The 26,456-nt window shown below is 38.5% G+C and overlaps 2 protein-coding genes across 4 annotated transcripts in view; both read right to left on the bottom strand.

The window, feature by feature from the left end:
- rps6kc1 (ribosomal protein S6 kinase polypeptide 1) overlaps nt 1–11,877 on the bottom strand; it is a 29,855-nt gene extending 17,978 nt beyond the window's left edge. For 2 of the 3 annotated variants that reach the window (XR_004633560.1, XM_034699795.1), the window contains exons 1-11: nt 11,653–11,876; nt 9,785–9,820; nt 8,900–9,020; nt 8,493–8,608; nt 8,317–8,410; nt 8,160–8,213; nt 7,634–8,056; nt 7,118–7,242; nt 6,568–6,666; nt 2,233–2,280; nt 1,503–1,635 (exon numbers count right to left, since the gene is read on the bottom strand). Coding sequence is in view for 2 of the 3 variants with exons in the window: in XM_034699795.1 (XP_034555686.1) it covers nt 1,503–1,635; nt 2,233–2,280; nt 6,568–6,666; nt 7,118–7,242; nt 7,634–8,056; nt 8,160–8,213; nt 8,317–8,410; nt 8,493–8,608; nt 8,900–9,020; nt 9,785–9,820; nt 11,653–11,754 (1,351 nt within the window). In the remaining variant the exon portion in view is untranslated. Of the gene's footprint in view, nt 1–1,502; nt 1,636–2,232; nt 2,281–6,567; nt 6,667–7,117; nt 7,243–7,633; nt 8,057–8,159; nt 8,214–8,316; nt 8,411–8,492; nt 8,609–8,899; nt 9,021–9,784; nt 9,821–11,652 lie in introns of all 3 variants that reach the window. The other variant, XM_034699796.1, reaches the window with a different exon arrangement.
- Nucleotides 11,878–13,939: 2,062 nt separating this feature from the next.
- On the bottom strand, nt 13,940–26,078 carry moxd1l (monooxygenase, DBH-like 1, like). The gene is made up of 14 exons (XM_034699879.1): nt 25,966–26,078; nt 20,800–21,020; nt 20,544–20,690; nt 19,110–19,262; nt 17,866–17,949; nt 17,174–17,329; nt 16,715–16,817; nt 15,836–16,008; nt 15,656–15,744; nt 15,440–15,536; nt 15,249–15,308; nt 15,022–15,143; nt 14,772–14,871; nt 13,940–14,323 (listed from the first exon to the last, which is right to left on the bottom strand). The coding sequence occupies exons 2-14, from the start codon at nt 20,986–20,988 to the stop codon at nt 14,159–14,161; spliced, it is 1,638 nt and encodes a 545-aa protein (XP_034555770.1). The 5' UTR covers nt 20,989–21,020; nt 25,966–26,078; the 3' UTR covers nt 13,940–14,158.
- Nucleotides 26,079–26,456: the final 378 nt, after the last annotated feature.

Here is a 26,456-nt window from a genome sequence, read left to right on the forward strand (position 1 = left end):
AACGATGCTAGGCCCGATGTTCCCTGCGAGCTGAGGAGAAGGAGGCAAGGACGACGTGCTGGTACTGAGGTGCAAGCTAAAAAAGACGACATCGACCTGTCCTTCCACCCACCGTTATGAGGAATGTAAGATCCATCTACGATAAGGTGGACGAGCTAACCCAGCAATAGAGGGAATACTGGCAGAGTAGCATCATGCTAACAGAGCTAATACCGGACACGAACGCCACATTGGAAGGATTTCACCTGCTGTGGGCGGACAGGATACAGGAGAGCAAGACTGAACTAACTGGTGAAGAAGGCCAGCTCAGTCCTGGACCCTGTGGAGGTGGAGGCTGACAGGAGAATTATGGCAAAGCTGTCGTCTCTGATGGACATTTTTTTCTATATATATTCTTGTTGAAATTCTTGTACTGTACACCTTTTTGTTTGCTGCTGTAACTCCATGAATTTCCCCATTGTGGGACGAATAAAGGAGTATCTTATCTTATCTTATTGTTGTAATATTTGCTCAAATTTTGATATTTTTTAGCCTTTGAGACAAGTGCATAATCAAAACTAATCCAGTAGTGTTCCAGTAGCTTCAGAAATTCTATAGAGCTAGATAGGGTCATTAGTTTCCACTTAGGAATCCAACGCCAAGGCAAACAAAAACAGTGATAACTGAACCTAATTTAGTAGCGTTAGCACGTTGGTGTGTTATGTTATCATTTTTGACTTTTCTTTGTCTTACACACACACACACACACACACACACACGCACACACACGCACGCACACACATGCAGGCGTGCACACACATACAGCTGCAGTGTGAGCAATTGGAAGCCAGCATCTGTTGTGTGGATGAGAACAGATAGGGAGTTTGCAGTGATGATAATGATAGCGGGGCAGCTCGATGGCTTAGAAAGTAGAACCATCCACATGTTGTTTTGTCCAATGTCACTCAGGTCACTGCCTCTCCTCAGTCTGCGTGTCTACCCTTATTCTACCTCTGACTTTATGTATATACTTCTACACTATAGAAACATAAAGAGAGAGTCCACATTTTGTAGTTTTGTTTAGGTGTCACTGAGATGAAACTTCACTTCATTGACATTTGATTAGCTTTATTAGATCATGTCGAACAGTCCCCATTATATTCAATACTGTCCACTAATATTAGCGCAGGGTGGTTATGGAGAGCACCAGATTGAATAGGTTACAGGGCATTAAAAAATATGGCTTCATTTCATTGTACGGACTCACCCACACACACGAGCCACACACACACACACACACACACACACACACATACATCCCGGAGTGAGTGGGATGTAAGGAGGCCCAGGTGTTGGCATAGCTAATGAAGCATGGTGCCACCTGGTATTCAGAATAACGACCTGTGACACACACCCATCTCTATCAAACATCTGTCTAGAACAAGGGCAGAGAGACGAGGTGGAAGAGGAGAGGAAAAGGAAGAACAAAAAGAAAGTGACGATTGTGAGATGTGTGTTTTTACCTTCCGCGTACTGCAGCAAGAGGAAAACAGCGTCTTCAGAGATGATGAACTTCCTCAGCTGCACCATGTGGGGCACAGAGTGAGGCATGATGGTCCTCTTAATCCGCCCACAGTCGCTGCTCTTCCTTAAACCCTGCATTCAAAAAGAAGAGGTGAGTAATTCAGGGAAAGAAAAACAAGGGGAGAAAGGGGGAATTTAACCCTCCAAAAAACAGGAAGGTGAGTGTTTGTGTGGATTAAGGTGCAGAGGAAAAAAATGATGAAGGGAGTGTGGCAGAGGAGAAACCGCCCATTAAAGAGTTGCCAACTATGCCCCATGGCAACCCAAAGTCACTGGATTCATCAAGCCACATACAGCGCGTGACTTTAAGAGAGCCACACAGATCTATCAGCACTACACGTAAAGTTCACATTGGCCACCAGTGTGTGTGTGTGTGTGTGTGTGTGTGTGTGTGTGTGTGTGTGTGTGTGTGTGTGTGTGTGTGTGTGTGTGTGTGTGTGCGTGTGCGTGTGTGTGCGTGTGTGCGTGTGTGTGTATATGTGTGTAGTCATCTATGCCCGTGCTGTGCGTTGGCATCTGGCACACGTCTCACACCTGAGAGCAGAGGAGCTGACAGGGACAGGCCCATTAGAATCAATTACACCGGTCACACACAGGGGCTCCTGGCACACTTCACACTTACACTTACAGTTACACACACACACACACACACGAACATATTACACTTACTTTCAGGATGAATGTCTCTTGTGTTCTCTTGTCCATGACCAGAAGAACCTGTGATGGAAGAGTGCCATTAATTGGTTTGAGCAGACATACGCAGTCTAACATGATGTAGTGGTTATGTCCTCCAGAGCAGTGTTTTTCAACCACTGGGTCAGGGCACACATTAGGGTCACCGCAAGATGAATGTAGGGCCCTAAATTATACTCGAAAAATTGGCATTTGCACGTCAAAACCTGCTGTGTGGACCAAACCAGATCCAGGCCAGATAACAGTGACTTTTTGAATGATTTAGTCTGTAGAATATGAATAACAAGGAACACTTAAAACACATTAAAGGCGACTAAATAATACATTTGCATCAGTATCTTATTTTAAATCACAGCTGAAAACATATTTTCATTGCAAGGCCTTCTTGTAATATTGTTTTATCCACAATGTTACATTTATTTTTATCTACTTCTACTTTTATTCATGGTTTTCTTTTATTCATTCATTGTTTTATTTGTTTTACTGATTTTAATTGTTTTAATTGCTTTTAGCAGTTTCTCTTTTGCTCCTTTCTCAGCTGTTCCTCCCAAATGGTCTTGCCAGCCCATATACGCCCCCACCCCCAGGCTTTGTTATCTTTGTTTTGATAAGTGCTTTATAAATAAACTTCATTATGTTATTATTATTATTTCTTTAATTAAAAAAAGCCCATCATTTTGTCATTTTTATCAATAAAATCAAAAGCTGAAAAATTTAATGAAATTAACGTAAATAGTAAATTTGTAGACTCAATTTTCAAACAGTTAAAAGATTTTCAGCATTGTTCTTTAAAAGAATATTAAAAATGTGTTTCTTTACAATTTTGAGCAACTAGTTATCAAAAGTATCTATCAGATGTGATTAGGGTCCCCGCAGAGTCGGGGGGCGACTGATGTTGGGTTACCACCACATCACCATACTATGATAATAAGAGTAATAGGAACCCAACAAATCTGGGAAGAAAAACAAAACACAAAAAGGAAAAACAACAACAACAACAACAACAAAACAAACAAAAAAACAACCCCCCCACAAAATAAAACCCCACTTAAGGGGGGAATTAAGGGGAGCAGAGGGACTTTGGGGTGAAAGGAAGAAGCAGAGATAATGATGGTTAAGGTTTATGTGTAAATGATACTAAGAATTATGATTAGTACTATGAATATTATTACCGTTATTATTATCATGACTATAATTATTTACCATTTAGTTATATTTTTATTTATTTGTTTATTTATTTATTTTTTAATTTTTATCAAATCGAACTAACTACTATTATTATTATTGCTATTAACACTATTATCATTATTGTTGATAGTAGTAGTAGTTGTAGTATTATATCTCTTAATTTATGTTAACTACATTTCTTACTTGCCCACTGAACTAGTCATGTAATGTTCACTTGTTGTCTTGTCTTTCACTTTTCGTATATTGTGTATGGTATTGTCATGTCCCTCATCCTTCTTGTGTTGTTAAGCAACTCTTTAATTAAAAAAAATAAAAATGAAAAATACAAAAAGATGTGATTAGGGTGAGCATGTTTCCCTCTCTTGTGTCATGTTACAGATTTACATACACAAATATGTTCAGTTTTTGCTGGAAATGACCGTCAGCTCCCAATTACTTTGAAAATATGTCATCTTTAATGCTTCATAGTGGAGCAAGTGCAGGTAGTTGATAGCAGTAGCATCTCCAAATCCCATCTGTAACCAGATCATACATAAAAGCTACAAGCATCCTTTCTCGTACTCTCTCCATCTCTCCTGTTCCTGATGTCTTCATTTCCTCCCTCCTTCTCTCTGACATCTCCATTGCTCTTCTGCTCCCTCGCCGTCTCCGGGGAGAGCTTGAGCATATGTGTGTTATCCGGCCTGTGTCTAGTGTGCGGCGCACCGAGTGTGTGCGTGCGTATGTTTTGCGAGCGCATTCTCTCCATGTGACCCTGGCGGGGACCAAACAGGTGCAGGCTAAATGGATATGAATGGAGCTGTGAGTAAACAGAGTGGCGGTGCCGGCCAGGGCGCTAATATAATTAAGACACAAACATCAGGGAAGGGGGGAGGTGGAAGGGAGGGGCAGGCAGGGGCAGCAGGGTGAGGAGCTCTCTCCATCTGTCCCCTCTGTCCCCATTAAAAGTGAAAGGAGGAAGGAGGAGGAGAAGGGGGAGGAGGGGAGAGGATAGCTGGGTCATCTCTGGATAGCGTAGCTTCAATTTAATGTAGTGTTTTTTTGCTGTGTGTCTGATTTGTTGGGACATATTGTGGATTTTGCGTCCACCTCTGTAGAAAAACACATGTTGGTGTTGTGTCAACATTTTCCTTGGGGTTTTGTGAGTGTGTGTGTGTATGTGTGTGTGTGTGTGTGTGTGTGTGTGTGTGTCTGTGTGTGTGAGTGTGTGTGTGTGTGTGTGTGTGTCTGTATGTGCGTATGGAGGACGAGCATCATTGATTCAATGTTGTGTGTGCTGCTCTCTGAGCCGCTTGCCAAGTCATTTCATGGCTGAGTGGTAAAGTTGCTTCGCCGGCAGCTGGTTGAGCGGACCAGCAACCTAAACTGACCTTGTGGTCGTCATAACTGCTGCTAAACATACACACACTCAGCTTTTACCGTAGCATCCAGTAAATCTATTATGTTTTATAGCTTCATGAAAGTGATGGCTGAAGAAGGAAAGGACACGAGGAGGAGAAACTTATCCGTGCTGCTGAGGCAGAGATTAAATAGATAAGTGTCGGCTGGACAAAAGTTGGTGGAACTAGAATTTGAGTTATGACTTTATTTTATCTTTGCACGAGACCCTAAATTACCCTATGTATACCGTTATATAAGACAAGTGATTGTAAGATGATAATACAAACTTCGATGTAAACGAATGGATTGTAGAGTCCAAACTGGAAAATGTGCATTTGACATTGATTTTAAAGCGTCACAGTCCAGAACTTGTTAGCTTCATCCTCTACACTGATGAGTCCAATATACAAGTTTAAAAAGCAGAGGGGTTTTTCATTGTTTTAGGGTATTTTACCCAGAAGATGGCGCTATTATGAGTATTACGACTCTCAATGCAGCCACCTCTATGACCCACTGCACGTGACCCTATGTGACCCCCAGTCATTGTGTATTGTAAGCAGCCGCTTTGCTTCCAAAGCATGCCGAGATACACAGGAATGACCGAGTAATAAGCCTTGTTGAGTTCTGGTTTGATTGAAAAGACTTCCGATAGGCTGAAATAAAACAATCATACTGATTGCAAGAGGGAATGCAACCTTCACATAGCAACATCAGCAGGTAGTAGAAAGAAGTACACTGCAGAAGAGACACGGCACGATATGGACTTTGCTGAATATAATGGAAATTGTCATGCAGGAACAAGGTTTAAACTGCTTTCCCTTTGACCTCAGAACGGATTGCGTCTTATGTACCAGTGAAACTTACACTCTGGGTTTAAATAGGGGTGTCCCAATCCGATATTGATATTGGATATCGGTCCGATATCAGCAAGAAAAAAAACAGTATCAGATTATATCGGCCTGCATCTAAAATCTCCGATATAAGCATAATTTTCATCAATGATTTTACCTTCCGGTGTACGTTAGTGACAAAGACACAACCGGGGGAAGTCTGCTTACTATTTGACGTTTGACATTTTTGCCGCTCTCACCGTAAAAAGCTCTGCGTCTAAAGCTTGATTTATTCCAGTTTGGTGATACATCAGAAACCTTCAGTAAGTTTGGATCAACTCCTTGTCATCAAAGATGCAGATGCATTTCAGAGTGCAGTGAACTGACTGTCTGTCCAGTGCCTCTGTACCTGCGAGGTGCATTCAGGGACCGTCGTAAAAGTGCAATACAGCCCTTATATTGTTTCCTTGGCATTTTTATTTAAATCAAGAGAATTAAAATAACTTCATAGTGGTCACATCAAGAATGTTTTCTTTTTACTTTTTAGCAGTGAGAGGCTAAATGATTTAACTTAAGATATTACACAAAAGTGTTTTATTTATTGTTCTCTGTTTGAGTAATATCCCTTGATCAAGCTTTTTTTAAACATTCCATACTACAAAATAAGTAATAAAAGTATGTATGATTCGTGCTGATATCGTATTGGCCAAAACTCAAGGCTGCAATATCGGTATCGTATCGGAAGTGAAAAGGTTGTATCGGGACACCGCTAGTTTTAAACTCATTTAATTTAAACTAATTTAGCTCTTAACATTTTTCAATCTGTCTTTTTCTGTTTTAATTCTGTCTTGGCAAAAAAAACAACAACATTGGTTATAATTAGAAATGAACAACAACATAGAAGTAAGCTGACCTTATCTATGACCCCCAGCACCCTGTAGGCTCTCAGCTCCTCAGAAGGACTCTCCTGGCCTCCTCTGCTGGTGGATGCACAGCACTGTGCCCCCAAAGCCTTGGACAAAAGAAAATGTAATAGTTCTTTAATGGTGAACAACAGTATCTTTTAAATATGGTCACACTTGTTCAGTGTTGTGCACCAAAGAGCAGCCAGATTGCACTAGAAAGAAAGCACGCCTTAGTGTCGTGGAGCTCCTTAAAGCTGAGGGGAGATGTAAACTGATGGATGATGAAAGCTCTCCATTCACATTATTTTAGGTTATTTTATAAATTGCAATCATACAAACATTGATCAGTTAACACTGCCAGAGTGCAGTTAAAAATAAAAAAGTATAATGAGATTTTTGAATACCAACTTGCTGCAATGTTTTCATCTGTATGAAACCCAAAAGCACTCTGATGCACTCCCTCAAGTGGTTTGAGGACCCCGGTGTATGCATGCATATAAATATATTAGCATAATCTAACACAGACAGCAGTGCTCGTGAATTTTCCCTCCCACTCACCACCGTCTGTGTTGACCCTTGACCCATGTTGCTTCTCAGATGCTGACTGGAAATCTGTTCAGCGCGCATCAGATACTCAGCAGTCTTCTTCTTCACGGCCTCTCGCCGCGTGGGACTGGGCTCACCTGGAAAGAGGTGAGGAAGATCAGTGAGTTTTCTTTAGAAAGCCGTTTTCACAGTGCAGAGTTAAATGTTTCTGTTCTGGCATTTGTTTACTGATAAAAAGCATGTAGTTGAGCTTAAAAGAAAAAGTGAAAGTGAAAGTTTGGCTTCTCTCCATCATCAGAGGTGCTGGTACAGGGTCAGCTCAATATCTACATTCTGAGCCAAATGTTGTCAGCTCTCATGGTTAAAACTATATTTGTTTCCAGTGGAAAAAAAAAGATTTAGATGCAGCTATGGAAATAGAATGAGATTTTTTTTTAATATTTAGCAATGCTGCATCTTGATTTAAACAACTTCCTCTTATTTTAACTGAAGGAGTAGAAAAGTTTCACAGCTTTCTCACACACTGACCTTGCACTCCTTGCAGCAGCAGGTCCACTCCGCTGCGATAGCAGGAGAAAGCTGCTTGGAAGTCCTGCTCTTTCTCTTTTTGTTCAGCTAAAGAGATAAGCTCACTGGCTCTGTCTAAATAGTCTGACTTTGCGTCCTTTGTGTTGCCACTACTGGCTTTCTTCAGGCTGCCGGAGAAGAGTGGTGTTCGACCTGGCCAGCCGACCTCGGGGTTAGGGGCTGAGGATGCAGGAACCGGGGCAGGAGATGGGGTGCGACGATTGTGCAGGGAGGGCAAGCGAGGACTGCAGCTGCTGCTAATGTTGGTGGCTCCCCCCTGTGGCTGGTTTGGGGAGGTGCGACCTGAGGCCATGCCATCATCCAGCCCAGCCAGAGAGTCCGAATCCACAGCCAGGGAGGTCAGGTCGCTGTCACTGGACGGGCCTGGAAAGGAAAGCAGGGTTAATACAAAGAGTAACATACATAACAAAAACATTGCAATTGAATTTAACTAAAAAGTCATGTGTCCATTCAGAACAAACCTTACCTCCATACTCAGATGTGATGGTTAAATCATCTGCACCACTGATGTCTCTTTGCACTGAGAAACACATACACATATTCATGAGCAAGTGCGATGTAACAGTTCCTGCAGCTTCACAGACAGACTGATTCAGAGTCAAAGTTATTCTGTGCAAACCTACCGTCAGAGCTGCAGTCAGATAAACTGTCTGCCAGAAAGTCAGAAAAGGGCTCAGCTGGTCCAATGAGCTCTGAGCCGTCGTGAACCTCGCCTCCCTTTAGAAGAATAAAAACATTGCAGTTAGAAGCCCGTCTGGGAGTTTGTTTGTCTTTTGTGTATGTGCGTATGTTTGTGTACCTTGAAGAAATCTTGGATGTGCTGACTGCTGTAGAGAGCAGGGATATTAGCAGAGAACTGTAACAGATCCTCAGAGCACTGTCTTCTCTCCTCAACTACTGAGTCATCAAAACGACCTGCACATGCATTCATAGAGGGGAAAATCAATTATAATGTAGTACTTAGCAACATCCCTGAGCTGCCTCCAGGAGGCAGGGTCTTTCCTTTCCTCATTTGGATTGGGATTAACAGTCATGCAATACAGCAAAGTCTTTGACTATGTTTCTCTAGATTTCTAGCACTAACAAAAAAACAAACAAACAAACGTGAGGGTACCAGAGGACCCAGAATCAGTTCAAGCGTTAAAGAAATGGAGAGAAGCATTTTGTTTATTTAACAGAACAAATGTTTGGGGATAAATGTCTTACCAAAGACTTTGGCCCTTGCAAAGGGAGGAAACAGCTCCGACTGGCTACATACATTCTTGTGCAGCTGCCAGAGGTTTTGATGAAGCTTCCGGAAATCACTGTATCGCTTCCATACTGTTATCTAAAGGAGAAGAGAGAGAAGAATTGGATGAATACTGATCAAAAGAGGCATTGGTTTATGTATTATGATATGGATTCAATCAATTTCGTAACTTGACCTTTGTTCTTGTCTGTAAGAAAGTTATCACTACTTATTTTTGAAGTATCTAAATCATGAAAACATTCATTATTTTTAAAGAAGACATGAATTTGGAAGACTTTTGGATTAAACAACAACTAAAGCGTCCACTGTAGCTCTAAAGCTAACACAGCACCATCTAACCAAGTATCCAAGCACCATCTTGGGCAATAAAATGTACAGACATGTTGCAAACATTCACACACAAACCTGGATAAAGCACTTCCTGACTCCGTGGATAAAATCTAACTTTTTGGCTCATAATGCTGAGATTCCTGTGCGCTTTGCTAAAATCCTGACCAGCCAGCCACTGTGAGAAAACCAGGCTAAGCTCTAAACTGCTCAATAATGGAGGTATGTGTGTTTCCAGACAGTAATTGACATCATGCCTGCTTAATTTGTGCTGGTCCCACACTAGACATAATTCTTCGGTTTCTAACAGAGAGCATGCTTGTGTGTTTTACAGCATGTTATGATCTGTTATGGGAAAAGAAAACCATCAAATGTTCTGTATTATCTCCTGAATATAAAGATATTTTTGATGATAGTTGGTATACTTGGTCTTATGAGATCTGAAATATTTCCCTAAATTCAAAGTCATCCAGCTTACAAAGTCAAAGTATAAAGATAATGGTTGAATGTCTTACCTCTTGCACATCCTCCGGGCTCTTCCTGGAGATGATCTGTTTGGAGGAGGGAGAAGAGATGTTTTAGAACCTCCATAACGATCAAAGAGTCCAAGATTTCAGTGCTGCTTTTTCTGCAAAGACTTTTCTGGTGAGGTTTACACAAGTACGAGCGAGGACACAGCTCTCAGAGTGACAATGAGTTTATTATATTGCGAATGACGGAAGCCTTGAGAGTAGGAACGAGATATCACCAACAATGGTAACAAGCAGGATTGCAGGCAGACAGGCTGACACAAAGAAACCCAGCTTGTCCTAGCAGCTTACTAACTGTGAGTGTACATCTAATGTGATGAACCGGTAAGATCCCTGCATATCCATTACTGGAGGTCTAACACAAGTGTGGAGAAACAATGTCATACAGTGGTTGACAGTAAGTAGACAAAGTGGACAAAGTAAATTTACTTGAGTACTGTACTTAAGTACATTTTTTGAGTATGTGTACTTTACTTGAGTATTATTTTGGGGGGGAACTTATTACTTTTACTCCACTACATTCAGAAGACAGTTATTGTACTTTTGACTCCACTACATTTCTATCAATGCTCTAGTCACTCACTACTTTTGCTTTGAAGTCAGCTCATGAATTTCCTTCTCTTTTCTGAAATCTGATCCCTAAGACAGTAAAATGTGTTTGTGTAGTTCTGTTTGTCTCAGTGGTTTAGCCGTACCTGTATATCGTGTGTCTCCACGGTTGAATGTGGAGCAAACACAGAGAAAATTTCACTCAGATCAGGCAGTTCATTTAGAGGTGGTAATGATGGCTATAATTCTCCACCTGAGCGCCCACGGTCATATCTTCAGCCCGTGTTAGAGATTTTCGAAATGAAGAATGATACGTATCGTTTGAAATGTTCACCCTGTTTCCCATTCTGCCCAAACATACAAAAATTCACTGTCCAACCTGAGAAAGCGTGTTGAGCTATGTAACATTTGTTTCATTCCAGATGAACATTTCAAACTAAGTTGTCTGTGCTTGGAGAAACTTAGTGTCTGTTTTTATTCCATGGTATAGTTTTTAGAGATTTCAAGTAATGGTTTCTAAATAAACATGATGTAACTGAATGTACATCTATGTATTCTTGACTGCATTTATTTATTGTGATAATACAACGTTTTGAGATTTTTTTTAAGAAGTACTTTGAATATTTTTAAAAGCAAGTACTTCAGTACTTTAACTCAAGTAATAATCTGACAGGGCAACTTTCACTTGTATTGGAGTAATATTTGACATGTAGTATCTATACTTTGACTGAAGTAATGAAGCTGTGTACTTTGTCCACCACTGCTGACTCTAAATATGTTCAGTGTATACAGTAGATGACATTGAATGGTATTCAGGGACTTCTACTCACTGTCACAAGCATCACAAGTAGCTAGCTTGGCCAAATGGTCAGCCCAGGCTTTGACAGATTTCCATTCCAGTTTGATTGACTTGACAGTAATGTTCACAAAGCCTACATTATTGCTCATTTGAGGGTATTTTTCTGTGACAATGTCCCCCAAACTATGACAATATGAACCCGATAGCTCGTAAATGTGAACGTCCAAACAGATGCTAACCCTTGTCTACGTAGTGCTCCTAAAGCTACATCACTACTGGTGATCTAAATTAGCAACTGTGGGTGACAGAACCTCATTTTTCAAATAAAAAACAGTCTGTATGCTATATCTGCGGTGTTCATCGTAGCAATTAGCACTGTCTATTGACCTGAAAGTAATATTACTTCTATTTGCATCATATTAGCTACACTCAAGCTAGGCTCAAGCTAGCTAATAACACTTAGCATTAGCCTTGCTTTCAGAACCCATCCTCCCTTTTTACTTACCCTTGCGGTCACTTTGTAGACAGTATATCCTTTCTGGTGCTTTTTGGGATCTGTAACAGTATAAAACCGAGCAAGTTCTCCTCTGTCCCGCTGCGATATCATTCTGATAATGACAACATTGCCAAAGCTACCAGCCGGCTAGCCGTTCACATTCATTCCCTGACAGCAGCACAGTGACAGTCAGGATATTATCTTAGAGCTCCACCCTGAGGGAAAACTGTGAAACTACATGTCACAACCACCTTCATCCACTGCTTTAAGGATTCAGACAACACTAGTTGTATTATATACAGTGGTCAACAAAGAACACAGCTTCATTACTTCAGTCAAAGTATAGATCCTCCAGGTCAAATATTGCTCCAATACAAGTGAAAGTTGTTCAGATTATTACTTGAGTTTAAGTACTTAAGTCAGGGGCGTCAAACTCATTTCAGTTCAGGGGCCACATACAGCCCAAGTTGATCTGAAGTGGGCCAGACCAGTAAAATCAGAACATAATAACCTAGAAATAACAACAACTCTAAAGTATTCCCTTTTGTTTTAGTGCAAAAAAGTACAAGTACATTCTGAAAATGTTTACATTTCATGAACTACCTTTCTACAAAAACAGCTGTTGTATTTTTTGCAATGATGAGTCTCACAGTGGGCCAAATATTTTACTCTTTAAGCTCTAAAACCTGCTGCGAACACATCAAACACACAGGTCACCCATTCACCTGACACAGAGTGTAATGTTTACATCAAAAGAACAGAGGTAATAATAATGAAGAAGGTAAAATTGACTATTATGGACCCCTCAGTTCCAGCAGGAACAGTTTGCTTGTTGGCCAGTGTTGTATGCAGACTAAAAAGTCTGCATGAATCTCAACTGGATTATGCAAACAGCAAGTCATCTATTTTCTCACTTTGAGGAAAAAAGTCCTGGAAAAAAAGTGCTGTTCAGGTGTGCTCAGTCAGCACTTTGATTGTATGTGACCCTCAGATGACAAATTTGAAATAGTAGTTACTTTTATTGAAAAATTGCAGTTAATGTCTTCTCTGTAATTTTTCTCACTTTGCAAAGTCTTCCCGCCGGGCCGGATTGGAACCTCTGGCGGGCCGGTTTTGGCCCGCGGGCCGCATGTTTGACACCCCTGACTTAAGTACTCAAATTCAAAGTACTTCTTTAAAAAATCTCAAAATGTATTTGACAAAGAATGCATGCAGTCAGGTCTACATCGGAGTACATTTGCTTACATTAAGTTTATCTAGAAAACACTACTTGAAATCTCTAAAAACTATACCATGGATAAAAACAGACACTAAGTTACTCCAAGCACAAACAACTTAGTTTGAAATGTTCATCTGGAATGAAACAAATGTTACATAGCTTTCTCAGGTTGGACAGTGAATATCTGTGTTTGGGCTGAAGGGGAAACAGGGAGAACCTTTTATTCTTCATTTCAAAGACCTCTAAAACGGGCTGAAGATACGGCCATGTGTGCTCATGTGGTTGATTATAGCCATCATTACCACCTCCTAAATGAACTGCCTGATCAGAGTGAAATTTGCTCTGTGTATGCTCCATGTTCAAACGTGGAGATGCTCAATATACAGGTACGACTAAACCACTGAGACAAACAGAACTACACAAACACATTTTACTGTCTTAGGGATCAGATTTCAGAAAAGAGAAGGAAATTCATGAGCTGACTTCAAAGCAAAAGTAGTGAGTGACTAGAGCACTGATAGAAATGTAGTGGAGTAAAAAGCACAAGAATTGTCTTCTGAATGTAGTGGAGTAAAAGAAAAAGTAAAGTACCCCAAAAAATAATATTCAACTAAAGTACAGATACTCAAAAAATGTACTTAAGTACAGCACTCAAGTAAATTTACTTTGTTACTGTCGACCACTGATTATATATTGAATACATTCAATAAGTAAGAAGTTATAAAATTATTGGCTCCTTTGTTTAAACAATATATGTGTCAGAATCAGCATTCAGTGCATGTAAGCAACAGCACAACACAACACAGAAACAGATAATTGCGTATGTGCAAATGTCATAAAATACACGCATAATGTTGCATTTATAGACCGTCTGGAAAAAACAGTTCCGTATTCACATGTCTATCACGTGTAAAACGTAGAATCATCACAGCTGAATTTAATTTGGCTACTTTATTAAGGTACAGTGCAGATAGGAATTTATAAATTTCATCACAACCTAAATAAATGAAAGTAAGCTATATATATATATGAATGTATATATATAATTGCTTTGTGTAACTATTCATCTCAGGGATATGTGACAAAGAATTATGTGAAACAGACTTTAAAGTAAACCAGCAATTACATCCTACTTTATGAATAATATGACAGTTGCTGAATAACACAACTCCTAAATTGTGTTGAAAGAATAAATATCAAAGAGATATGATATCACAGAAATAGAAAACATTGAGAATTCTTCATTACATTTGCAGGCTAAATATGATCAAGGCTCTGTTGCACATACAACCATCACTACATTATTACAACCAAGAGTAGTGAGAATATGATTCCTGCTGTGTTCAAGATCCAGGAAGTGCTGATTCTGCTTGACCCACTGTTGTTGTTTATCTGACAAGTGACGGTTGGTGTGTTCTTCATCTTCCTAACACTGCCGTTTTCAAAAAATGCGAAGTTGTGCTGGAAAAAGAAACCATAAATAAAAACCTATTTTAATGACTCAGCAGTAAAAGAAGGAAAAAAAGCACCATACAAACCTGCTTGTTGCTTTAATTGATTGCAACAAGCAGATTGTTTAAGAGACACTTTAACTGAGACAAGAAAGAGATTGATTCGAGACATGTTGAGCAGCACAGATAAGAGAGTCTGGCAGGTGAAGTGGAAGACTAATTTATAATACACTGACTGAACCAGTACCATTATGTAAAATTTCAAGAAAATGCCTCACACACACATACAATAAACAAACAAAAACAAACAGAGTAGAATATCTATTTGAGGAACTTGCTGGAACTTGCTCTGCAGTCCTTAAAAGATCCTTAAAAATAAATCATCACTTTTTTTTTTTTTTTAAGATTTAAAGTAGAAAAAAAGACATTAAGATAAATGCACAATAACAGGAACTTACCTCAGCATCAGAGACCAACTGAAGTTGTGGTAAGGTCTGTAACAAACGCTCATACTCAGCAATATCATCCTGGCTCGGAGCTGCCTTCCCCTCAAAAATTCTGTCAGAAAATCAAAATCAAAACCCAAACATATCAAGATACACCTGGACACATGGGATGATTTTCATGCTGTATGTAACCTGTAAGCTGCACTGGTGCTGTATTCAGTCTTTGCAGTCACCTCATACAATAAAAGGCATTAAGTCTTACTGGTTGTTTGTGCTCAGTGGTAGGTAATGTGTGTTTGGATGGCTGATGCATGAGGCTATGTTGATTGCAGGGTAGTAGAGGAGGAAAGCCAGGCACATCTCATCATTAGTTCCTAACCCCATCTGAAAGAAGAACATGTGAAATGTGGTGGTTGTTAGAGTTATACCTTGTAGATGCAGGTATGTTTTAACTGGACAGCACTGATCTCATTATTTATATTTACCCACCTTAGTGGCTGTAGTACGAGTGGCTGTACTGTAGGTGCACTCCACTGCAATCTCATCGCCCTTAAATTGGGTGCAAATAATGAATTGTATAGCAATGATAATAAAAGGTGTTTTTTGAAAGCCAAGATAACGTCTAACTTTCTTGTAACAAATGAGTGTAATATATGGATAGAGATGGACTGGAAACCTACCAGCTTGATGGTCTTTATATTCCCCAAACTGGTGGCCTGCTGAAACTCAAATTTGTAGTTTTCATCATAGTCCAAGAAGTCTATCTGCTCTCCATTCCTACACAGACGAACAATGTGTAACTGTTTTTTTTCTTTACACAAACATTTGATTATATCAATCTTTATTGAACCAGCTTAGACACTGATGGAAGCTTATTCCATGTCTCTCCTTTTTACCTGTAATGTGCAGCTCTGACTTTCCTCCCAGCCAGGTGGGTGTGCAGCAGCACAGCAAACACATGAATGTCAGGAAAAGGATTCACAAGCTAAAGATGCAAAGTCAAGATGATCAAAAAAACATGTATTGAATGATATCATAGCTACCTGTTGCTTCAAAAGTTTGGAGTCAGTACTGACCTGAGAGAAGACACTGGTGTTACACACGCCATAGCTGTGGAATTGGCTGACTTTTGGGGGGATTTTGTAATTCATATGGTCCAACTGCAGCAAACCTGCAGTCAGAGTGCCTGCGTCATGCTCTCGGAGTTTGTCTGTGTAGTACAGTTTCAACCCTGAGCTGTCTGTCCTTCCTGTACAAAGAAATTCAAGATGAAAAGATTATACATGAAATTAAAGGATGGATAAGATAATGTGCCTTTATCATACTGAAACACCACCTTTTTCAAGTGTTAAAGTGCATTAGTAGCCCTTTTAAGGAAAGTTCTATTAGTGATATGCATGCAAGATAAAAGTTGTGTAGCCTTGTACAAATCTGAGAGCACATAAGTAAGTTTGTCTTGAAGATGCATCGGCTCACCCTCAATCTCAGATACACTGAATCCTGTCATGATTCAGATCAGGCCAGTCAAAAATGTGATTAGTGATTATGCTACGGAGTCACACTGAGCTTTAAACCAATTGGATGCTATTTATTATGAGGCGTTTTGTCTATAAGTCAGCCACATGTCTGGGTATCATGTTAGCCATAGTACTGATTTGTCCTCATGTTAAGTGGGGTTGTGCTACATGATAAGATACGTTTCGATACAACATGATTTGTTACAGTACAGTGAGATAGGATACGATATGATACAAAACAATACAGTGTGATGTAATGTGATACAATACAAAATATACAACACAATACCATCCTATATGATATGATAAGATAAGGTACGCTACAATACAATGCACTTTATTTTCCTCTAAGGGAAATTTGTCTTGGACTCAGGTGCTGCACACATTTATCTGCCTTCCCCCTAGAGTAAAGTATAAAAAATAATGTCCAGTATTTACCTTTGTCACCATTCGGATTATTGTAGTGGATTTCCAGTCTGTATAATGTTTCTTTCTCCTCTCCTCCAACAGGAATACCCACATTTTCAGGAAATGCAAACACCTGAGGTTGCAAGAAATAAACAGTGGATTAACTTAACTCAACTTTATTTATATAGCACCTGTCAGACAGATAGGGACAGAAAAGGCAGGTGAAATGATAAAAGACCAAACAATAAAAAATGACTGAAGCAATAATAAAAGACTAGCAATCATCCAAAACAAAACAAAAGACTAAAAAACTGTTATACAACATGTAAGGGTAGAAAACAAATGCAAGATTAGTGAAAGTTTAAAAATATCAAATAAATACCAACGAGAAAAAGAGAAAGCATTTGCACCAACTAGTATAAAATCTAAAGCACACAGACCACAAAATGAATCAAAGACTTCAGAAATGGATGCAGGACACTCTCTCACCCCTCCTCCTACTGCCCATGAGGCCACTATGTCAAAGCAGGCATCCCCAATGTCACCCTGGTAGCATGGCCTGTCGTACAGTTGTGTCACAAAGGAGGGGCAGCGGTACAGCAGCATGTGGTGAATGAGGTCAAAGTGCTCAATCAACGGTTCAATCTGAGGTCAAGTCAATGGAGTTCAAGAAAGTGAAGGAAGAAAGAAGAAAAGTATGATTATTTGGTATATTTTTATGTTTGTTTGTTTGTTTGTTTTGTCCGCAAATGCTGCATACAGACATTATCAGTTACTTTTGATGTCACTACATTTGGGTGACGAGTCATTTTTACACCAATGGCAGTGATACTAGTGCCAGAATAACCCTTAAAAACTGCTGTATCGGGTAGTATCTACTAGTACTGTACACTGGCACACTGATCTGATGCCATTGAAAATGAACCTCCCCATAATTCAACAGTTTTCAGATTAATTACCATAACAAACAAAAACAGTGTAATTGCTAACAGAGACTGTAATGTCAGTCAAAGTTATCGATATGACAGTAAGATATGTATATACTTTTTAATCCTGCTGGTATCCAAAATATATTCTGTGTAGGCTGACACTCAAGCATTGGTTTCAGTGATGGGGAAATCAATGTTATTTGAATAGCATAAAGTAAAGGTAAGGACAAAGATATAAAAAAGGACACCTACCAGATATATATGATGTTTTGTATTTAAGGAAGAAAACTTCATGACCTTGCAGTGGTAGTAGGTATGATTATGGGGGACACTGACCTGTAAAAATAAGTAAGTAAGTGAGTAAGTAAGTCAGGAAGGAAAGTAAGTAAGTAAGTAAGTAAGTTAGAACAAAAGTAAGCAAGGAAGGAAGAAAGGAAGGGAAGGAATTAAGTTGAGGAAGGAAGTAATAATGTAAATAAGTATAGTTAGTAAGTAAATAAATTTGTAAAGAAAGTTATTAAAAAAGTTAGTACAGTAAGTAAGTCAGTAAGTCAGTAAGTAAAGTAAGATGAAAAGTAAGTAAGTAAATAAGAAAAGTAAAGTAAGTAAATAAGTAAGTATAGGAAGTAGGTAAGTAGGTAATAATAGGAAGTAAGTTAAGTAAGTAAGTAAGTAAATATAGAAAGTACCTAAGTTAATAAGATGTAGTAGTAGTAGTAGTAGTAGTAGAAGTATAGTAGCTAAAGTAAATAAAGAAGTATAGTAAGTAAGTATAGCAATTAAAGTAAATTAGTAAGTATAGTAAGTAAGTAAGTAAGTAAGTAAGTAAGTAAGTAAGTAAGTAAGTTATCAAGAAAAGTAATTAAGTATAGTAATTTAAGTAAATAAGAAAGTATAGTAAATGAGTAAAAAAAGAAGTAAGAAAAGTAAAGTAAGTAAGACTAGGAAGTAGGTTAGTAAAGTAAGTTGTTTAGTTAATAAGTAAGTAATTAAAGAAAGTAAGTTAGTAAGTATAGTAAGTGTAGTTAATAAGTAAGTAAGTAAGTAAGTAAGTAAGTAAGTTAGTAAGTAGGAAGGTGAGTATAGCGAGTCAGTAAGTAAGTAGGTAGGTAAGTAAGTAAGTAAGTGTAGTAAGTAAGAAAAGGAAGTAAGTGTAGTAAGTAAGAAAAGTAAGTTAGTAAATAAATAAGTAAGTAAGTAAGTAAGTAAGTGTAGTAAGTAAGAAAAGTAAGTAAGTGTAGTAAGTAAGAAAAGTAAGTAAGTGTAGTAAGTAAGAAAAGTAAGTTAGTAAATAAATAAGTAAGTAAGTAAGTAAGCAAGTAAGTAAGTAAGTAAGTAAGTAAGTAAGTAAGTAAGTAGGTAAGTAAGTAAGTAGGTAAGTAGGTAAGTAAGTGAGTAAATGTTCACAGTGTAAAAGTGAGTTATCCTGTACATTTAGAAAAACTGAGAGAATTCAACAATTTTTCTCATAATTCCTTGTCAAAAGTTGCTCTTACGTTGTCCACCCTTGCACTGAGATAGTTGGAGCCTGTTACAGTAGTCCTGGGCATGTAGTTCAGCAGGTTAATTTCTTTGGTTCCTCTGCTCGATGCATGGTAATTGATCTCATCACTAGTTCCATACGCATAGATCAATTTAATGGCTCCAGTCTAGAGAAGACATTTTGGTAAATTTATATAATGCAATACTCATATAACAACGTCTAAAGGCTGTCATTGAAAGGGAAATGGGTTAGGGCTTGTTCTTGTGTTCCCATGAATGAAAAAAAAATCCTTTTAACAATTTGTATACGTCAGTGAACAGGACGTTGCATATTTCAAACCATATAGTATTTCAGGCGTTCAACACAAAAACTAAGTCTTTTGTGCATCTTTTTTTTGTTGCCATTGTCTTCACATCTGAAAACATCCAGTTCTGTGCAATTGAAGGGAATAGTCAGGGGAACCTAACAAAAGGTTTCCTATGGCAAAAACTTCATAGAAAAACAAGAGGGAACTTGAGCTTTACAGAGAGATTTAGATCAACGATACAAAAGAATCTAGAATTACCAATAATGAGCTGCAGGAGTGAGGAAAAAGTGTAAAGCATATGATTTTGACTTGGAGCTCCATGGTGTTCAACAACAAACAGTGTTTAATTGAGGTCTAGCGAGTTAATGAGGGATGCTGGCTTAATAGCCTGTTGAAGTGATAGTACTATGGCAACAACAGGATCCTAGATGCAATTAAAAGATCATTCTTAAAAAACAGGATTGATGGTTCAGCATTTTTCTATAGTTTTTCTCTTATAATTTGTATAGATTGAAACAGCTTAAAACCGACAAATGTTAACTTTATCACATTATGAACAGGTGACACAACTAAAAATATATTTTTGCACTAAGAAGAGTGTCAATGTTTTGCTTTTTATTTTTTTGTATTAAAAGAAAGTTGATGAATTTACTTTTTGATACCCTTAAAAACGGAGTTGATATCTTCATACTATTTTTCAGTTTTTTTTGTCTGATGTTTCTTTTACATGAAACTGTTAATATATAACTTTTTGACTCTTTTGTTTACTTTTGGAAGCATTTGATATTACACCATTACACTTGTTCTTATATTAAACATAGTTGAATATTAACTTTTAACTCAATAAATAAATGAATACCATATGTATCATACAAAAGATACAATATGATATATTACTATCAAATATGATACAACATGATTCATTATGATATGATAGGATTCAATTAATTTCGATACATGACAAAACGATACAATAATAAATTAATATCTTTATATTTTAGTTTTTCTAATGTAGTTACTTTTTAGCTTGTCTTTTTTATTCTACTTCAAACAACATTGAAAATTCAAAACCACTATTTTTATGCTTAAAACAAAGCTAATGTTTCACAAAAAAATACACTTAATTTCTGAAATATTTACAGTGATGTGGAAGTCTTGGTCATCACACGATTGAATGGTCCTCTTAAAGGTCAAGATGGTTTGACCCTCACTTTCACTCGCAGAGAGGAGAGTGTAGCTCTGCTGCTTGTCCACCGAAGGCATCAAGTTTCCTGTGGCATAATAATCCTAAGAGACAGCAAAAAAATATCATGGTATCAGGATGCTTTTTGGCTAAATCATCATCATTTAATATTCAAACATGTGCAACTATGGAGAAAACATCAATCAAACTTACTTTGAAGTAGCTTCCACTTGGTCCAAGCCCCCCCATCACAATATCTGATCCAGCCATGCCTCCATTGGGGCTAAATCCAAAGCCCACCCATCCTGTTGTGTTGATCACCAGTTTGAATGTAATCTCCCCTTGCAGGTTGTCAAAGCCCCACTTCAGGCAGACCAAATCGTTCTGGTCCAAGTACTCCATAAAGGGTAAGGTAGGGTCAGAAGCCCCTGTTCCTGCCGTCCAGACCACAATAAGGTAGAGGAGAGGGAGCAGAGAGCGCATGGTGTTTCTGTGACAGTAGAGATCTTCAAACTGAGCGTATTGTGTGTGTAGAGTAAGAAATACCCTCCCACCCTGCTCAGACACACCTGCGTTGCCAGATGAACCCAAGTGATATGAGTGAAAAGTGCTCAGTCATTTAGCATTGCACCTTTGGAGCAACAAATTCTTGTTAATTCATTTCTCTCTTATTACTCAATTTCAAGCATACATTTAAACTCAAAGATTTCTTCCATGATTAAAGTCACTGTTTTCTCACTGTCTTTGATATCAGGGTCTCTCTTGAAAAGCCATTGTCAGGTGTGATGTGGGCTTCACCTACTTTCAGTAAACTGTATCCCCTCTCAGCCTGTACCTCATTGATAACAACCCGTTCCACCGGTTTGAGAGACTAGTGAGGCCGCTGCTGGACTCAAGTTTTTGATATATGAGGAGGTGATGAGGAGGGAGAAGGAATGAAATCTCTCAATTTGACCACATTGAAGTTTGCAGTCCCACTGTCTCATATCAAACACTTTATTCCAGGCATGTGGTAAGAATGTGGATGGCTTGATCATTAGTTTGGGGCTTTATTCAGATACATATACATCAAACTAATAGTCAGTTCTGGCCAAGTATTTTGAATGGATGAGAGCAGTCTATGAGTGCTGATATTAAGTATAACAGCAGTGGAAATATGTATCACTGCCTCAGTGGTTCTGAATACAGTACCTGATCAAGCTGCTTTCCACCAAAGTAACAATGTAATGACTTTTGTTTCAGTGGCTGGACTGTAAATGGAATCATACTTAAATATACGGGAAAAAACAGTCAAGGAAATGCAGAAAAAAAAAAAAAAAAAAAAAATTGCTTGGGATTACTCCAGTTCCTGTAAAGTTGTGAAACAAAGTTGTGTTGATGGAGCCAACAGAATAAAGATAAGCAAAACCTGTATAGCCAACCAGAACATCCCGGCTCTGGAACAGCTTCTTCCTTCAGGCCATATCCCTCATGAACAATCAAATAGTAAATCACTAAAGACTCCTGTTCCATAACACATACATGTGCAATACTGTGATTTCCTGTGCAATACCTCAATAACCATGTGCAATCTTGTAATTTAATCCATAAATTTATACTGAACGGTTCTGCTTCTGTTTGCTTGAGTTTGGTTCTGGTTCTGTTTGCTTGACTTGGTTCTGGTTCTGTTTGCTTGACTTGTTCTGGTTCTGGTTCTGTTTGCTTGAGTGGGTTCTGGTTCTGTTAGATTGAGTTTGGTTCTGGTTCTGTTTGCTTCAGTTTGGTTCTGGTTCTGTTTGCCTGAGTTTGGTTCTGGTTCTGTTTGCTTGAGTTTGGTTCCGGATCTGTTTGCTTGACTTGGTTCTGGTTCTGTTTGCTTGAGTTTGGTTCTGGTTCTGTTTGCTTGAGCTTGGTTCTGGTTCTGTTTGCTAGAGTTTGGTTCTGGTTCTGGTTCTGTTTGCTTGAGTTTGGTTCTGGTTCTGTGTGATTGAGTTTGGTTCTGGTTCTGTTTGCTTGAGCTTGGTTCTGGTTCTGTTTGCTAGAGTTTGGTTCTGGTTCTGGTTCTGTTTGCTTGAGTTTGGTTCTGGTTCTGTGTAATTGAGTTCGGTTCTGGTTCTGTTTGCTTGAGTTGGTTCTGGTTCTGTTTGATTGAGTTTGGTTCTGGTTCTGTTTGCCTGAGTTTGGTTCTGGTTCTGGTTCTGTTTGTTTGACTTGGTTCTGGTTCTGTTTGCTTGACTTGGTTCTGGTTCTAATTCTGTTTGCTTGAATTTGGTTCTGGTTCTGTTTGATTGAGTTCAGTTCTGGTTTTGTTTGCATGAGTTGGTTTTGGTTCTGTTTGCTTGAGTTTGGTTCTGGTTCTGGTTATGTTTGCTTTAGCTTGGTTCTGGTTCTGTTTGCCAGAGTTTGGTTCTGGTTTTGGTTCTGTTTGCTTGAGTTTGGTTCTGGTTATGTTTGCTTGAGTTGGTTCTGGTTCTGTTTGCTTGAGTTTGGTTCTGGTTATGTTTGCTTGAGTTGGTTCTGGTTCTGTTTGCTTGAGTTTTGTTCTGGTTTTGTTAGCTTGAGTTTTGTCCTGGTTCTGTTTTGTGGTCATGTTTGCAGTTTTTTGTTAATTTGTACAATAAAAAAGTTATTAATGATTAAAATATAAAAAAAGAAGGGTTTTGTAACAGAATAAATACACAAAATTGGGCAATTATAAGGCTTCTAATAAAAATATTGTGTGTTTTCAACACACAAACCATTATTTTTTGCAAAGTGAAGATATAGAATACGGCTACAAAAAATCTTAAATTAAGAGCCGTTCAAGAGCCAAAAGAGCCAGCTCTCTGAAAAGAGCCGAACTTCACAATCACTACTAAACCTAACCCTAATCATAACCCAAACCCTAATGACAACCCTAACCCTTACCCTAAGCAAAACCCTAACCCTATCCCTAATCTGAACCCTAACCCTAACCCTAACCCTAATCATAACCCTAACCCCAATCATAACCCTGACCCTAATCTTAACCCTAACCCTAACCCTAATCATAACACTTAACCTGACCTTAATTATAACCCCAACCCTAACCCTAATCATAACACTTAACCTGACCCTAATTATAACCCTAACCCTAACCCTAACCCTAACCATAACCATAACCCTATCCCTAACCATAACCCTATCCCTAACCCTAACCATAATCATAACCCTAACCCTAATTATAACCATTACCCTAACCATAATCATAACCCTAAACCTAATCGTAACCCTAATCAAAACCATTACCCTAATCCTTACCCTAATCATAACCCTAACCCTAATCATAACCCTAACCCTAACATAACCCTAACCCTAATCATAACCTTAACCCTAACCATAACCCTAACCCAAATCATAACCCTAATCCTAACCCTAATCATAACCCTTAACGTGACCCTAATCATAACCCTAACCCTAATCATAACCCTAACCCTAATCATAACCTTAACCCTAACCATAACCCTAACCCTAATCATAACCATTACCCTAACTATAATCATAACCCTAACCCTAATCATAACCCTAACCCTAATCATAACCCTAACTCCATGCTGATGGCAAAATTTAATATGAAGATGAGTTAAGGCTTGGACCATGATGAAATGTGCAAAATTTGGGAGAGATCAGAGATTGTTTGCTAAGGTCAATACTATGTATTTCCTGTGGATGGTGTTATGGCTGCAGTAGAGAAATGAGCCCATAGATCTGTTGAGGGATGGACCCTGATCACGTATATGCAATCTGAAGCAGATTGAACACTGTGTGAAGGAGCTATACATGTTTCCTGTTTCATGGCAAGACATCAAAGTTTGAGGCGCTGCAAGAAACACAGCCTTCAATGACTGGTCATAGTCTGACCTGTGATGCTTCATGAAGGTCTGAAGGCCATTTCTGAGCACATACGAAATAAATACACCAAAAGAAGGAGAAGCTATACAACACAAAGTAAACGTGACATCCTGTTGCCCGGAGGAGGCGCTATAAGATCTAGGTGAATATTTGCAAATAGATGCATTCAGGCCGGGGCACTTATCATGCATGACAGTTTTGGTCCTGATCCAACATTGTATGTGAGTGATATTAAGGTTCAAAGGATTTGGCACTGTGCCAAAAACAGTTCCAACTTTGAATACCTGCCACACCCACAAATTGTGTGGGTGTGGCAGGTATGCCTCTTATAATTTTGAATCTTCAATATGTCTACGCTCTAGTCTCTACTGAGCATTGTAGAACTTGAACCGGAAAAACATTGTAGGCTGGTTTCTTTACAATAGGTACCCTGCCAATGGCAAAAATCAGACAAAATCTGTCATTCAAAAATTATTTCTGCACTTCCTGTTGGGATTTGTTGACTTTTCGTGCACGTTCAGGCCTCCAAAACGGGGAAAGAAGTGGCAGGAGAAAGAAGAATAATCAGTACAGTTTCAATAGGGCCTCGCTGTCACTGCGTGTCAGTGCTCGTGCTGTAATAATAATAATAATACAAAAAGTAAACAAATGAATTATCACACGTACATTTACACACAAATGTATACACACATACATATCTCTGTAAAATGAAGAACAATTGTGATAATGTGTACACTACATGAGGAAATAGATTCCAACAAAGTGGGGAAAAAACAATAAGAATAGTGATAATAATAGAATAAAACAAAATAAATAAAGGGGAGTAGGGTCTGCTTGGTCACATCTCATATATTACAGTGAGCAGGTCGTCTCATCTTCCGACAATCAAAGTGGTAGAATTAAAACAGGACATAAGAAAATACATGAGCTGGGCTAAGAACTGAGCAGCACAAGGTACGGTTATTGATTATTATTTTTAACCCTCCTGTTATGTTTGTTTCTTAGGGACAACAATAATGTTCCTGGGTCAACTTGTCCCGGGGCATATTTAATGATTCAAAAGTGTCAGAACCCAAAAAAATCGCAATAAACTTTTTTTAAATCTCATTTTTAACTCCATTACTAACCATTTAAATCAATATTTAGCGCATTGGTGTTCTTTAATTCTCACAGATCCTGGTTCAATAAGGATAATTCACTCGTTTTAATGAAAATTCATGTTAAAGCTTTTTTTTTTCTGTACATTGGAAAGTGATAGGGATGAAATATGTAACACAGTTGGAAAGAAATAGTTAATATTTAACAATTCTGACACCTTTTAGCCTCCACTTTGACTGCAGGGTCAAATTGGGGGGTTCACTTTTAACATTTTTTTTATTTTATTTTATAACTTTAAAATAGGTCAATTTGACCAGCAACATAACAGGAGGGTTAAAGACAGTTGCATTAGGGGAGAAAATGTTTGAAAAATGTGACCCATGTAACTTAACATTTTATCCTAACTGAAACTCTCTTACTACTTCCACTCACTGTTTACTCTTCGTGTGTTGATCTGACAGTAAAACCTTGATATAAACTACATCTTTAGTATCCAATCACAGCTACTACAACATGAATGTACTAACACCTTGACTCCAGCAGAGGCCGACTCAAACACAAGAAACACAAGAAGAGTCCCTCCCTTTCAGCCGTTGAGTCAGCTGTGAGCCGTCAACAACAGCGTCAGTAAACACACCTCCAAAGCTGTCGTGAGATTCATGTGATCATACACCGGAACTTTAACTTTTACTGGAGCGCCGAATAAAACTGACTAAGCAATGTTGAAGGATTTGCAGTTGTAAAAGTCTTTTTAAACTCATGAAAAGCGAATATGAATATAAATCAGTTTACAAAATTAGGCTTTTACATTTTTTAAAGCAACATTTTGACGAGTGCTACACAGAAGAGGATTAGGGCCACTGAAAAAAATAAACAAATTAAAGTGCATTTAAAAAAAAAATATTATTATGAGAAAGTAGTCA

The sequence above is a fragment of the Notolabrus celidotus genome, chromosome 13 (assembly GCF_009762535.1).
Source record: "Notolabrus celidotus isolate fNotCel1 chromosome 13, fNotCel1.pri, whole genome shotgun sequence".
NCBI classification, from domain to species: Eukaryota; Metazoa; Chordata; class Actinopteri; order Labriformes; family Labridae; genus Notolabrus; species Notolabrus celidotus.